General features: G+C 37.4%; 1 protein-coding gene across 1 annotated transcript in view; it reads left to right on the top strand.

Annotated features, from left to right (window-relative positions):
• The window catches only part of CPB1 (carboxypeptidase B1), a 46,801-nt gene extending 32,010 nt beyond the window's left edge, over positions 1-14,791 (top strand). Inside the window, exons 8-12 of the mRNA XM_032263821.1 lie at positions 253-363; positions 452-542; positions 1,199-1,401; positions 12,370-12,454; positions 14,418-14,791. Coding sequence (XP_032119712.1) covers positions 253-363; positions 452-542; positions 1,199-1,401; positions 12,370-12,454; positions 14,418-14,605 — 678 coding nt within the window. The 3' untranslated portion in view covers positions 14,606-14,791. The remainder of the gene's footprint in view (positions 1-252; positions 364-451; positions 543-1,198; positions 1,402-12,369; positions 12,455-14,417) is intronic.
• The last annotated feature ends 1,186 nt before the right edge of the window (positions 14,792-15,977 follow it).

Genomic DNA, 15,977 nt, shown 5'->3' with positions numbered 1-15,977 from the left:
TAATCATTCTGTGAGTTATATATGGACACAATAGAAGTATCATAGAAACAGAGAAGAATTAGGAATAACAATTCTAAATAAAAATATAACAAGTATTGGTAGTAATTTGCTGATTGCTTTTAAAATATTAATATTGTCCACCCGAATAGGAAATACTGCTTACTAAAGTTAACATTCATCAGTCTTTGTAAATTTTAACAGCATCATACATTCCATGTTTCCATGAAATTTCTCTTCATAATTCACATACAGGCTGTTCGTACCTATGGACGTGAGATCCACATGACAGAGCTTCTTGACAAGTTAGACTTTTATGTCCTCCCTGTGGTCAATGTCGATGGCTACATCTACACCTGGACCAAGGTATATGCACCAATACTGAGAGAGGCTAATGAAATTAAAACCAACCTCTTTTTATTATCTATGTCCTAACCATACAGTCCACTTTCAGAACCGATTGTGGAGAAAGACTCGCTCCACCCATGCTGGCTCTAGCTGCTTTGGCACAGACCTCAACAGAAATTTTGATGCTGGTTGGTGCAGTAAGTATCTAGCTGGCCATTTTGCTTGTATCAGTTGAAAAACATAAGAGAAAAAATAAGAAAACACAGCAGTGTCTAAAATAAGAAAAACTGTAGAGTTTAATATTTTAGAATTTGAACTTTCTAAAAGCACCCCCCCAAAAAAACCATTTAATTCATTTGACCAAAATATATTGAGAACTCTGTTGCATTTCCAGCTGTGCTAGATGCTGAAGATATAAAGCTAAACAAACCAGATATAATTCTACTACTCATGGAAGGTATAGCCTAGAGAAGGAAACAGCCATTAAATAAATAATTATTTAAATAAATTGTAATGCAATTAAGAATGATCATAGTAATAATTTTTTATAGATATTAGTTTGTCCCCTACTTGTTAATTTTCTTAGACTATATTGATCTCATCATGTAATACTACACAGAGACACATTGGTGATTCTACATGCAACTTTTTACCACATTAGTTTAAAAACATACCATCCTAATCTTGTGATTAAGTGGATATTATACTATTTAATATATACATAATTGGGACAACTTTAAGGACTCCTTGATAAGGACTCCTAAGAAAACAACTCCCTAATTTGAAAGTTTAAAACATCACCAAAAGAACTTCAGTAGGTAATCCTTGCCATTAACATCATATGTTTTTACAGAAATCGGAGCCTCTCGAAACCCCTGTGATGAAACTTACTGTGGAACTGCTGCAGAGTCTGAAAAGGAGACCAAGGCCCTGGCTGATTTCATCCGCAACCACCTCTCTTCCATCAAGGCATATCTGACAATCCACTCATACTCCCAAATGATGCTCTACCCTTACTCATATGATTACAAACTCGGTACCAATAACGTTGAGTTGGTAAGTATCATAGTAATGGGTATGAAATTTTACTGTTGAGGTTTTTTTTAATTCTAATCCTGAAAAAAAAAATCATTATAAGAACACTTTCTGGAAGTCCCTTTATTGATTTTTTGGTAGTAGAAGTGAAAAACTTATTATAGATTTATAAGGAATCTGGAGTTGGCTAAAAGAAATACAATTTTGGTGCAGGAAATTGCTTCCCACATGTGATTTATTGACTAATCTTCAAAATGACAATAGTTCCATTTCCTCTGGCTTCACCACAATAGTGACTTACATGATGATTTCAGGTGCATTTGAGATAATCAACAAAGTTGCTTGATCACATACATTTTTTTTTTCTAGTCAGTTTTGTCAAGCTGCCCTGAGTTGGATTTGACACAGATCCAGAGTGCAGCAGAGCATAGCAGATATCATTAGGAATTTGTCACATTTGGGTGATATCAGGTTTAGTCATGAGACACTAAAATTGTTTATTTCACTTTTTGATTGGTGAGGCTCATAAGTAAATCAATCAATGAACAAATAATGTGAATGAGTCTTCACTACATACAGGGAATACAGCAAAGAAATGTAAGAATTCCTGACATCAAAAAAACTAGGATTCTTATTAAACAATCAAAAGATAGTCACTTGAGCAGTTAAATAATGAGTTTTATAACTATTCTCATTGAGAAATATCACATGTCAATGAATAATTTTTTAAAATAAGCATGTCTGAATCCTTCAAAGAATATTTAATTTATGAAACATCTGGCCACCAGAAGTTGGCACCAATAAACAAAAGAACAAATTTAAGATTTAAAGTGATTGAGTTGTGCCCCAAAAAAGAAATGTATTTCACTCAGATAATGACATGGATATTTGGCTTACCTAAATGCATAAATTTGAAGACCCAATAACTTTAAAATTGAAAATTGTTGTTTTATACTTTCAGATTCAGTCTTTCAGAGACCAAATAAAATATGTAATGCTGTATATATTTTGAAAAGAATAAAAAAAAAAAAACCCAGTCTCTTAGAAAATTGATAGCTAATAGTTATATGCATCCTTTTCTTTTAAAAAAATACAATTTTTCAAAAAGCTTTTCATTTTCCCCACCTGTGGCCAAAAAAAAAAAAAAAATTAGCACCACTAAACATTTCAGTTTTTTACCTAAGCTTGGTCTGTGTGTGTTCCCAGCGAGTGCTCACAGTCCTGCTGTCCCGGAGATGGATATGGTTGGCTCCTCATTTCTGTCCAAAAATTCTGGCCACCAGAAGAGAGGAGGTGGGGGTATGCAGCTTGTATAACTTATGTAAATATGTTTCAGTTGGGCCATATCAGAAGAGAAAAAGTCAAAGTCATAACTACATACTAATGAGTTAATAATTAAAATATAAAAATTAAAATTATAAAACACATTAAGGGTAGCAATAACAAATATATCCAGTTTACTTCAATATCAACTAGTTTTAGACATAAATACTAAAAGACCAACACTAACAGAATAAAGCTTAAAGTGTTCCTGGAAGCTGAGCTGCCAAAATTTTCTTATTCAGTACATTTTCTTATTCGAGGAATAAGTTTAAGCCCTTTTAGTGATGATACAGCTTTGTTGCCACTGGTTGTATACAATAATAACCAAAATCTGGGCTACCCTAAAAGTCTCCAAATCATCCTTTCCAAAAAAAAAAAAAAAAGCAAGTAAGTTCTGCCTTTAGAATATTATGAATAATTTTTGCTACTTTCTAAGGGAGTTTTCTCCAGTAAAAGAAACAAGTCTCAGAGTTAGCAGGTTTAATGGGCCAATTCACATGTGTCCCAAATGGTGTAAAAATGTTCCAACAGAACACGAGTCACTGATACTCTTCCCTAAGAGTCACTTCTTTGTTTAAAATCAAGGAGAGGTAACAGTAAAAGAGATACTATTCAAAATCCTGTCCTCCAAAATTATTGCTAAATTCTAATTGCCAAAAAGTATAATAAAAAGAATTCTACCCAAGTAAAATATTCATAATCTATTCTCAAAAGAAGAAAAAGCACAAGCCACAAAATAATCTTATCTTGGATGTTTGTTTCTACACATATAAAACTAAAAAGTTCAAATAAAAGTACATGCTATTTTTATCTTTACCAGAGTACAAGACAGGTGACTAAATTACAAAAACTTAATTTGATATATCACACTCATTGATTTAAAAGTTATTTTAATTTCCAGTAATTTTCTCTAAGATTAATATTTTCTCTAGTTATCTTAAAAGAAATATTTAAATGCTACTAGTAAGTGGCATGCCACTTAAGGTGACTGTTATTTGATTATGTGATTCATTTGCTGTCTGAATTTAGTTTAGCACACCAAAGCAACTTTAATCTTTTGAGTAGTTAGAGATCCTTCCAACTTTTTGTTTTGTAGAATTCCAATTTACTTATTTCCAAAGCATATTTTGCTAAAACAAGCTCATTAACTAACTATAGTATAATTACAAATATCTGTATAGATAAAAGATAAGTCTCTCAAAAGTATCAATATTAACATTTTTACAGTTTTTATTTGTAATGAGGATTTCAAAGGGAAAATTATAAGTCTTGGTTTAGAAAAGTTAATTTTCCACGCAAATCTAGTGCTTCCATATTAGTTCTTACATCGAGAAATGTAACTCTGCTGCAGAAAACAAAGTTTAGTAAAACATTAAGAAGATGAATTCTTACATCATACCACATTAAAATGTAAAAGAAACAATGAGGACTTATACAGCGTTCTGCCAAGTCATTCATATACATAAGATTTCTATTTCTCTTTATACCGATAAAAATTATGATTATATTTATAGCAGAAAATATATTTCAAGGAGAATAAGACTAGACCAAAGGAAATTATTTTATGCTTATGTTGGCATTTTCAGCCCAAATTTAGGACATTCTATAAGCAACAGTCCTTTGATTTCTAAATCATGATAAAAATGTATGTGGCTTCATTTCTGAATGATTTTACATGTAGCTTGCCTAATAATTGCTCATATCATGAGACAACCTTCAGAAGAAAGAAAGGCAGACATAAGAATGCAAAAGACCAATGAAGACCAAGGAACAGGAAAAGCATTATATGGATTATAGAGAAAACTAAGAAAAGATATCTTTAGCAGAGCAGTAAAAGGTAATGGAATAACAAGAATATCTCACACATATAATGCCTTCCTATTTGCAAACTGCTTTTACCCATATTCTATTGTTTAAAGCAAGGATACAAAGTGCACTATGAGCTTCTAATGGCCTCATAAATTGTCCAGTGTCTCAGTGTAGACCTCTTTAAAATAAAGTTGCCACTACCTTCGAAGTAAGTTTAAGACTTAGAAGAAAACAAAATGAATTTAGATTTCCAAAATTCTAAAGGACAATGAAATATTGAATTCTGCAAGCTCATTATTATCAGAGAAATTAAAACTGGGAGAAAAGCCTCTCAAACCTAGCCATATGGCTGCACTTATTGGGTAGGAGGAAGCTCCCAGTCTTTGGTACACCTTCCCCTGCAAAGATGCCTACATGGCACTGTTAATAGTGAAAAATGGGAAGCCAGAGGAATATCCAGCCAAAAAGTATCTTGTCCCTCTCCACAGATTAACAAAATGAAAAGCAGAGTGCCCTGCATAAAGGTGCCAGTCCAGGGCATGGGTCTTGCACCATTTCTTTGCACTCGAAGCAAAGAATGTTATGGCTAGAAAAGTCTTAGAAATTCTCTGGTTCTGTTCTCATTTTCCAGCTGAGACATGGAAGGCTTGGCAAAGCCAACGCTAGTAGTCAGGGTAGCCCTAGGTCTAAAGCTATTGGCTCCTGAAGAATCTTCCAGGCTGCCACAATTTCCAAAGACACACAGACACACACTGACATGGCCAATTCTACGGTGGTACCCCATATAACTGTTTTGCAAAAGAACATTCATCAGAAAGTCTTTAATTCCAAACAGTACATCGTAATTACCTCTGCCTCTGGACATTACTAAAGAAGTACTCCAGTTAGCTGAGATACTAACTTCTCATGGCCTAGTCTTTATGATTCTGGCACATTCTTTGGAGAGATGTATATTCATTAACCAAGAGAAAGATAACAGTAACCGGAAGAAGAACTATGACAGAGTTTCTCAAAAATTGTTAAATGTGATCAAAAGATAGAAAGCTAATTCTAAATTCTAACATCTTCCAGTCCAGTGGTGCCTCAGTCACTGCCTCTTAACTGAAGTTTTAATTAAGGCATCACTAAGATAGAAGTCCATGGCACTCCTCAAGCATGTGAGTGTAATGCAAGACTATTATTAAAGACAAACATAAAAATCAGAGGGAAGAAATATTGTGATTAGAAGGCGGACAATTGCAGCACCATGCACACACCCACGCGTATCACCCATCACAGCTGCAGTATGTCCCTGCCTAATAGCAAAAGTAGTAAGCCACAATTCTGCTTTCAGGCAGGCTATGAGCAGCTCAGGTCAACAGAGCTTTAGGCACAAAACATCTGCTGCAGGAATTTTCTCTGAATTTATACTCTCACTTAAAAGACAAAAATTTTAAATGACAAACACAGAATTTATTTAAGAAACTAGTTGCTTATTCACCATTATGAGCTTTAAGTGGCTTCTTGGCCTGATGAAATTATCCTACTGGACCTGGTCAGTACATGGCTTATCAATCATCAGAAATTTCATGGCCAGGCCCGGTGGCTCATGCCTATAATCCCAGCACTTTGGGAGGCCAAGGCAGGAGGATCACTTGAGTTCCAGAGTTCAAGACCACCCTGGCCAACATAGCGAGTCCTCTTCCCTACTAAAAATACAAAAATTTAGCTGGATGTGGTGGTACACTCCTGTAGTTTCAGCTCCTTGAGAGGCTGAGGCATGAGAATCGTTTGAACCCGGGAGGCAGCGGTTGCAGTGAGGCATCATGCTACTGCACTCCAACCTGGATGACAGAGCAAGACCCTGTCTATTAAGTGCTCATTATAAAGTATGTTTCCTGCCACTGAGAACTTATAATCCTACTGAAATTGAGACCTGGGTACCAGAAACCACGCAAAAGGAGAACAGAATTAGGAGTTTCCAATTATGTGCAGTAGTAAAAATTCAGGAGAGGGAAATGGCTGTGTTTGCTGAAGCTGTTCAGTGAAGATTATAGAGAGGGGCTGCAATTTGCTCTGAGCTTTGAAATCTGGGCAGGATTTGAGTGGCAGAGAAAGGAATTGGGTGTTTTAGGCGGAGAAAGAGCCAACAAATGGCCTATGGTGAAACTGCAAGATGAAGTTGAGGAAGGAAGTAGAAGGGGTCATCCTGCATTGAGTGTTCTCCTTAGGGAAGAGTGGGGGCAAAGGCCAATCAATGAGGTGACCAGGTTGTGTCAGCACTTGAATTCCAGGATGAATCCTGTGTCACAGTGGGCCCCAGAGCCAGGGACCTGGAAAAGAGGATTGCAGATCCAATACAAGACTTCCAATAGAATTTGGAATCCAAACAAACAGTTTTTACTATAAGCATGTCAAAATATTTCATGAGACAGACTTATACTGAAAAAAATATTGTTTATCTGAAATTTAAACTTAACTGGTCCGTGTTGTATTTTTTGCTAAGCCTAAAAATTCTGGGAATAAAGTGATGTTTTAGCAAGAGTCACCTAGCAGAGATGTTTAAAAGATACCTGTAATGTCATCAGCAGAGAAAAAGGCATTCTCATAGCACCTTGAAAATCAGTTGTCCTTCTTTTTAATCTTTTTCCTAAAATAAATTCTAGTTTACCATAATTAAATCTTTTATATGACTTCCATTTCAACTAATTTTGCCCCCTCCACCTCCAGATAACATTTGGCAGTGTTTGGGAGACATCTCTGGTTGTCATAACTGTTGAGCTCTGCTGGTATTTAGCGGGTAAGAGCCAGGGGAGGTGGATCAACACCCTACAATGCACAAAACAGCCCCCCCATCCCCAACAAAGAATTATCCAGCCCAAAATGTCAAGAGTGCCAAGGTTGAGAAACTTGCTTTCAATAAAGATAAGAACAGAGTCACATTCCTGAACAAAGGCTCTTGCCTTTCACAGGATCTTATACTTGTTCTTTCACAGGATCTTATACTTGAGATGTTCTGCCAATCTCAAGTGCAAGAGAACCTGCAGATCCCCCAGTACACAGTATTTATTTATTTATTTATTTGGGAGAAAATCCACTTCCACCAGAAAAATAAATAATAAATAAATAAACTGTCTGGGCTTTGCAATTTCAGCTGACTCACACTTCACATTTCCCCTGAATTTCAAAGAGCTTAAAAATATGTATGCAGATCAGTCAAAGAAAAAGTCTGGTTTTCATCAGTGAAAGCATTCCCACACTCCCCGTGGGTTCTGTGGAAATCGGCAGGCCTGGCTCTCCTAAGCCAAACTTTTTCCTAACTCTTTGCCCTTCTCTAATCTCACGGCCTCCTTTTTCTCAAAACATATTTGTTTTTTCAGGTCTCAAATGCTTCCTCCTTGGTGCCTGCTTATGGACCGTAAGGCCTTCTTCTTTTGCACCAAAATTATAAAAGTTAAATTTCTTATTGGTCCCGTGGTGTGAGTTACCCATTATCACAGGACAGAAGGAAGGAAACTGCAGTTAAGGATCGTTTTGATGCTTCCCTTATCACAAATATTCACCCATAGGGATGGCTAAACTCAGAACTTCCAGTTAGAAACAAAGCTCTACAGAAAATTTCTTTTCAATTGTTTTATACCTTATAGTTGGTTTGGAGCTTTCGTTTTCTTATACTGTAATAATGGGCCACTGGAAGATTAGAAAAGGCAGCTGCCTGTCATGATGCTGGCCTTGTACAAGAGATTGGAATGAGGCCTATGTGCACAGTCATGAAGGGGGAGCTCCTTTATCATATATTACCTGGGAACGCAGGTCAGTGGAAAAGAATATCCTCTCCTTATTCATCTCACCAGGTCCTTGAAACTCCACACCTGGAGAAGCATTATACTAGCTTTTACTTTGTCTCTTGGGCTGTGAGCTAGATGTGACATTTTAGACTCACTTTGTCTTTTGCTCTAGGACCAAGGCCTCTTTTCGAGGAAACAGATGACAAAAGAGAACATGCATAAGATGTCGTAGGAAATTCATAGCTAAGGATTAATAAAGGCTGACCATGTTTGGCCTTAACTGAAAGCAAATTGTTCTCTGAGGCTGGTTTATATTTAGCTTCCTTCTGTTCTTTACAATTGGTAAAACCAGCTCCAGCAACACTTCTTTTGAAGTATTCCAAGGCCACAAGGAGAAGTGAAAAAGAGCAGAGGATTTAAAGAAAGAAGAACCTAGCTCAAGTCAGCCACTTATGGGGCTGTGTGCCCTTGAGCAAGTTCTTTCATCGTCTGTGAGTTTTAGTTCTTTTATCTGTGAAATGGGGATAAAAATATCTAGCCCTTATCAAGAGCTCTTTGTAAAGCCTAAGTTTTTATGTAAATGTTAGTTCTGATTTTGAATCCACTGAGAAACAATGTAAGAGGTCCCTCAAATGGCAAGTGGTATAGCAATTGTCACTAATTGGAGTTTCAAGATATGGACCGAGCTCTCTGCGGTGTTGTTGCTTCTTGGGTCTTCCATCATCTGCCCTCATCTCTTTTTACAGAAACATGCAAGGGAAAAGAGTTACCACTCTAACACTGTAGCAAATGCAAGAATTACCTTTCTCTCTACCATTCTTGGCAGGGGTCAGTCATCCAGGTTGATTGGAACATTCCCACTGAGCTTGCTGACCCAGATGGCATTCCATTCTGCTAGAAAATTCTGTGTCAGTGAAATGTGGACAGATAATGTTGAGAAGATAAATGAGTAACATTTGTGAAATTATTTGAACTCTTCTAAAGAAAAGACCCACACTGATTCCAGGGATTTTTGTTAACATAATTGGAATTTAAAATATGATATTTTATTTGATTAATGTCTCTTCTGACTTTTTTTGTCTTTTGGCCTTGGAGGGGATGAGAGAGAGGATCCATAGACTTCCTTTATTAAAAAATTAATAGAAGTAAGTAAAATGCACAGAAGACGTCAATGTCTAAATGTGGCAACCTATCAACCATCAATAAATGGTAGCACTCCCCTCTCCAGAAGCATCCCCCATCACCACTCAGGTGGGTTCAGCCTCTGCAAAGCTCAGAGCTGTGCACCTCCACCCAAATCTTGACCATTCATAATGCCCCTAAGCTCGAGTGTTAGACTCGGTCAACTATGTTTTAGGTGCTGTGCAATCTGCTGGGGATACAAAATGAATAGCCAACAATTCCTTCCTTCAAGAAGCTCACCTGGAGAGGAAATAGATGCAAAAACAACTGATTATAGCACACAGTAAATCCTGATAAAAGTGTGAGCCCCCAAAAAAGAGAGGTGCTCAGTGCTTCCTTTGAAAGTAGGGGCAACTTCACAAAGAAGATAACACTAAAACTGAATCTGGAAAAACAATAGCAATTCTTCATATTAGCAAAGAGAGAAAGAGGATTCCAGTGAAGAGAAAAGGGTACCCACAGTCATGGAGGTCAGGAGAAGCAAGAAATAGTGTATAGGGAAGTAATTCAGGAAAATCTACCTCAGAAGGAACTCGGGAATGCACAACAAATGATGTGGCCTGAGAGACAAGGCCAGAGCTGGTTTGCAACAACTGTTTTAGCCAAAAGAGGTCTGACTTCAATAGAGGATAGAGCCATTGAAGATGTGGTGATGAGGTGATCTTCAGAAGATGAGAAATGAGGTGGATATCAAGATGTGAGAGCAACTGAGGACAAGAGCTGAGAACTTAGGCACAAACTAAATGTCCTTCCAATGTGCACCAGTGAGGGGAATAAAATGGCAACCTTTTTAAGCTCACATCAACCTCAGATATTGCTTCAGCATCAAAAATAGAGCAACTGCTTCCAAAAGATGTCAATGAAGGCGCAGAGAAAACTCAGATGTGACTTTACCTGCCCAGAGTATAGTTTGAGAAAAGGCCAGCTAAACATTTCCCTGTGGCTTTAATGGAAATCATGACTAAATTGATAAGATATTAAGTTGAAAGAGATAACAGATCTCAAGTAGCCCCGTTTGGTTTGTCTGAAAACTGTATTATTACATTGCACGTAAATATGTTGAGAGACTTGAAAGATAATCAACACTTAAATCCAATAGATAATGACAATGACTATTAAATCTTCTCAAGTCTTCATAACTTTTCATGTTTAGAACTAATCTTGAAGAATCATATTTCTTCTAACTAAAAATAATAATTCAAGTGTTAAGGAAAAATTGAAGGAAAGCCTGAAGAAGGCAACCAGGGAAGGAATAAGAATTCTTTAAGATCAGAGGTTCTGCCTTCCAGAAAAATAACTAACTAGAGACTTCCTTTGATAAATGGCAAGTTAAAGAAATTGTAGAATGGTAGAAAATATCATGTTTATCTACAAAAAGAACTATTCCCTCACCATGTTTCACATCTCTAGAAGATGGTTTTAAATCTATTATGAGTATTATGTAATGTTTATAGCTTGTTCTGATTTCAACTGGCAATGAAACCTATACCAAAGGGTTAAGAAAAGATCTAAATCCAGTGTCTTTGTTTCAACGAGAACAAACAAGAGGAGCAATGTATTTAGGCCACAACAGTAAAGATTCCATGCAGTTAGAGAAAGCATGTCTTAGTTTTTCAGTTTGGAAATAGGAAAATGGAACCCTACAATTGGCAAGTACCGTCCCAAAACTCTGAGAATAATGTTAGTTCCTGGAAACGGATTGCATCATTTCAGTGGACCAGACAGAAAATAATGACTTACATTTTATAAATCTTTTTAAGTTTTCTAATTTGCCACCTGGCCGATGAAGCATTAATGCTTTAGGAGCTGGAATCCTTGAAGTCTTACAGACATGCCCTCATCAGTTTGACATAAGACTCTACTAAAACTGGTTTCAACATTAGAATAAGGGAACGAAAACTGCTACTTTGTGAAAATCATATTATTCTGATTTTATCACCAACCTCATAGTTTTCCAGGCATATGTAGAAGAAGTAATTACCATGCCAAGTATGAAATATAGCCAGTTTCATAACCAAAATGAATTATGGCTAATTCTCCTGCAGTAAACAACTTGTTTTTTCAAATCTGTATTCGCCAAACAGCTGAGCCAGGCCTTGTTTCTCAAGTGTTTTATTTAAATAGGCAGTATGTCAGTGGAGTTTTACCACAGAGTTTCTGAGTGCAGAGAGCCTTTTCCTAGGAATGGGGTGCAGGGAACTGGAGGGCAATGTTTCTTATGAGAAGTTGATGCTGCTTCTAAGAGAAAAGAATACACGTAAGTGAATACTTAACAACTTTTTTAAATTCTGAAATTCAAATGTTCTGCATTTTGAAATAGAATGAATATTCTCTAACTCCTTAGTCTAAACATTTTCCAAGCTGGAGCTACCACTCATCCTTGGAACTGCCAATTCCTAAGCACTTCTATGCTGGCACTGAATATTGCATTGACTAGCCAATCCTATGTGCAGTTTCTAATGCTCCTGCCCTAACTCACACAACACTATCATAACTTAATCTGGCTTTATCACCTGCCACATTGCCAAGCGTTTTTTTGTTTAGTTTTCTTTGGGTTTTTGCACATGTGTGTGTTGGTTTATTTCCCTCCAAAGAGGTGGACAACTTCTTTGACCAGCCATAAAGGCTTCCTTGTCCCCTGCTTTTCTCTTACAAGCTCCAGAGATAAGATAAATAGAGGCTGAGAGCAAATGCTTGGGGAGGGTGTTAGGGAAGACATCCTTGCACAAGAATTACTGGGATCATATAACTAGGTTAAGCAGAAAGGTGAAAATGAGTGGTAAATAGGCGTATAATACTATCCAAACGGTTACTTACATGGTTCGAATGGCTTAAAAATAACGTACAGGGTGTTTGTTTGACAGTGCGCTTTTATTTATTTACTTACTTATTGCTGATTCTTTTGCAGAATTCCCTGGCTAAAGCTGCCGTGAATGAACTTGCCACACTGCACGGCACCAAGTACACATATGGCCCAGGAGCTACAACAATCTGTGAGTCTTGCCTTCAGAACTTTGCAAAGAACCGTGTGCCTAAACAGCCAACAAATAATTCCTGAGGCCTTTCTGACAGTTTAAAGCATGTGGCTTTTGCCTCACAGCAAATTTTTCTAAAATATGTAATCAGTTTTCTGTTCAAAAAAGGTGGTAAAGCCTAGGCAACACAGTAATCTTGTCTCTAAAAAAAATTTAAAAAGTAGCTGGTCATGCACACCTATAATCCCAGCTACTCAGGAGGCTGAGGCGGGAGAGTCACTTGAGCCCAGGGGTTCAAGGTTATAGTGAGCTATAACTGTACCATTGCACTCCAGCCTGAGAGACAGAGCAGGATCCTGTCTCAAAATAAAAAGGGAGGGGAGAAAAATATCCTTCTCAACCCACAGAGACATTCGCTCTCTGTAAGCATCTACTGAGCACTTACTATGTGACAGGGCCTCACTAGGCACTAAGAGAACAAGAAAGTAAAATTAGAGAAAAGGAAAGATAAAAGGAGAAAAGGAAGGAGGTAGATCAGGGCAGTCTCTTTAAAGAACTGGCAGCAGGAAAGCAGGAAAAATAAGCAGTCTTTTGTGATACAGGTGCTAAGGGCTGTGACATTAGGATGCACAAGGAAGGAACACACCCAAAGACCAACCAGCCCCACGGTATCGGGATTAACTTCCCAAGGTGATGACATGAAGTTTTATCTCAAAGAACCATTGCTGGAGGAAAGCATAAGACAGAGTGTTTTCTTGGCTAAACAGGCGGCAGGTACCAGGGCTACTTGAGCACAAGTCAACTTCAAGAGACATCAGTCCCTCTAATCAATCACTCAGTGTATGCAAGCGAGTGGCTAGAGACAGCAAGTGGCTATAGTGGTAGGGACTAGACCCCAGAGCTATGGATGCTGCAGCTTAGATTTCTCTGGAAGGCACATTCTACAGGCCTTATTTTCAATTTCTACATATATCTTCCTTTGCCTTCAAATGATTTCTTTCTGCCTGAGGTTGGAAAGAAATTGAAACACACACATAAAAAAGGGCCGGATCTCATCCTCAAGTGGCCTCTAGTGCAGTTGGGGAGGCTCCAGTCCTGAGCTATCAGGATTTTTTTAAAGGCTTTATGCAGAATACAATTCTGTTTATTTTTATTATTTTTTAAGAACTGCTCTGAATCATGTGAGGCATATGTTTTCTTAAGGGGTTTCTAGCAGAGACAGCCCACCTATTTATACGTTGTGAACTTAGTGCATGTATTTTTCAGTTCAACTAGATTTCTTTTTCCATTACACTGTAAGACCTTGGAGGGCAGAGCCAACATCTCTCCTTTGTTCTGGCATCTTCAGAGTTGAGCCCATAGCCTACTGTTCAGTGAGGGCTATACAATTGTTGATTGAAAAAAATAGATGAATGAATAAATGAACAAATGAATGAATTAATATTCTATGTGCTCGTGACAACATGGATGTTACTGAATAAATTAATAACAAATACTTTATCTATGCCAGGCCCTATGCTAGATAAACACTAAAGATACGAAAATGAAGGCATAGCCCTGCCCTCAGGCTTCTTCAGTCTTATCATTTGGCATAGTTCCAGCCAGGTTTAGAGTCTTCTCCTCTTGCCAATCATCATGTCGCTTTCCTTATTTTCCTGAGAGATACACATTCTTTCACACTATAGAGTATAGTTTACCATAGCATACAAGCACACTGAGATTTTGCATTAGAGATTACATACTTTCTGAGGTATTAAACACATCATTTCTACAAACTGAAGTTGTGATAGGTTTAATGATAAGATCGGAGTAATTTTTTAAAATAGCCCCATAACGTTTATGATCCAATTTACTAGAAAATTGGCTTACTCAAAATATTTTGCATAGTGAAACATTTGTAATGATAAAAAGAAAGTGGCAATTTTTTAAAGCTCCTTTCTAGATTTAAAGTTTTTTTTCACTGCTGTCTGTACATTTTCAGATCCTGCTGCTGGGGGCTCTGATGACTGGGCTTATGACCAAGGAATCAGATATTCCTTCACCTTTGAACTCAGGGATAAAGGCAAATATGGCTTTCTCCTTCCAGAATCCCAGATCCGGGCGACCTGCGAGGAGACCATGCTGGCAATCAAGCACGTTGCCAGCTATGTCCTGGAACACATGTACTAGTTGAGAAAGTTGATGGCCTTGTTTCAAAATGCTCACTTTTCATTTCTTTACTTTCTTGATTTCTTATTTTGGTTTGCCTGGAGGTTTTACAGATCTTGATCTTTCTTTTAAGCTTCTGGGTCTATTAAACTAGGTAGATCTTTTCATATTGATCATAATAAAAGTAAATCATTACCATTGGAAAAACCTGACATATAGTCTACTTCTTTGGGGGAAAATTGATGTGAATGAATGACTAAGCAAGCCGTGTACACTGAGGATCTTGTCAGCTGTACAGGAGTTAACATCCCGGGGTGCTGGCCGAGGCCATCAGGGTGCAGATATACTGGGTACAGAGGGAGGCTTGTGGGTTAAGAAGAAATATAAAGAGAAATTGAGGACTATAAAACCTGGCATACATGAAAAGACTCCATTTTTTTTGGTCTAGTTTTCGTCTTAGCTCACTGAAGTTATTTTATCAGTTGTCTACTCCACGCCATGCACTTTGCTAAGCAATTGAAGACAGAACAATGAAAAAGAAAGATAACATTTCTGCCCTCAATGTGTGTGTAGGCCCTTCGGAAAGACAGGCACTAAATAATTAGCTCATTAATTAATAATTTACTAATTAGTGATCTAATTTACATTAATCAAGTAAGTGCTGGATGAACTACACAAAAAGAACATACAAAAAGTCTACTTGCTTGATGTAGGGGAGAAGGCTCCCTCAGAAAGTGCCATAACCTGAGAAATGAGTTACAGTTAACTGGACAAAAGGAGCACCCCTTGGAGGGCTATGACTATTCCTAAAGTATAAGAAGGAAGCCAGTGAGGGTGGAATTTAGAGAGCTGAGGAAAGAGGAGCATGTGTGCAGGCTAGGGAGGGCCGTGGGAACCATGTCAGGCAGAGCTTAGAGGTCACATTAAGGATTGCGGACATTGGTCTAAGAACAATGAAAATCCATAGACGATATTAAGTTGTCAATGATATGATCACATTTTCAAACACCAGCTAGGCTAGGGCGTGGAAAGCATATCAGAAGTGAGATAAGAGGATGCCAGGGACCCTGACTGGACCAGATGGGCCAATGAACGTGGCAAAAATCACACCAGGACTTGTGCAACACACATGACTTGATGTTTTCCGGAATTGGAATTGAACGTGCTAATGTTGGGAAGTATTGTACCAAGTTCAAATTTTAAAATGGAATAAGATGTATTAAAGTTATGATTTAGCGGCATCTCTTACTTAAAAATCATAGACTATTAACTCATTTCTTTCCATATGGCTTCAAGATAAGTGAGACTCCACATTGGGCATAATATGTTTAAATATCTATAACAGTGTTCCATTTATAAAGAGAATCCTTTGAAGTAGTAATGGTTTGTTCTA

The sequence above is a fragment of the Sapajus apella genome, unplaced genomic scaffold (assembly GCF_009761245.1).
Source record: "Sapajus apella isolate SASKATOON/1434 unplaced genomic scaffold, GSC_monkey_1.0 scaffold4, whole genome shotgun sequence".
Taxonomy (NCBI): domain Eukaryota; kingdom Metazoa; phylum Chordata; class Mammalia; order Primates; family Cebidae; genus Sapajus; species Sapajus apella.
Note: the sequence above shows the minus strand (reverse complement) of the source record. Positions and strands in the feature narration are given on the sequence as shown.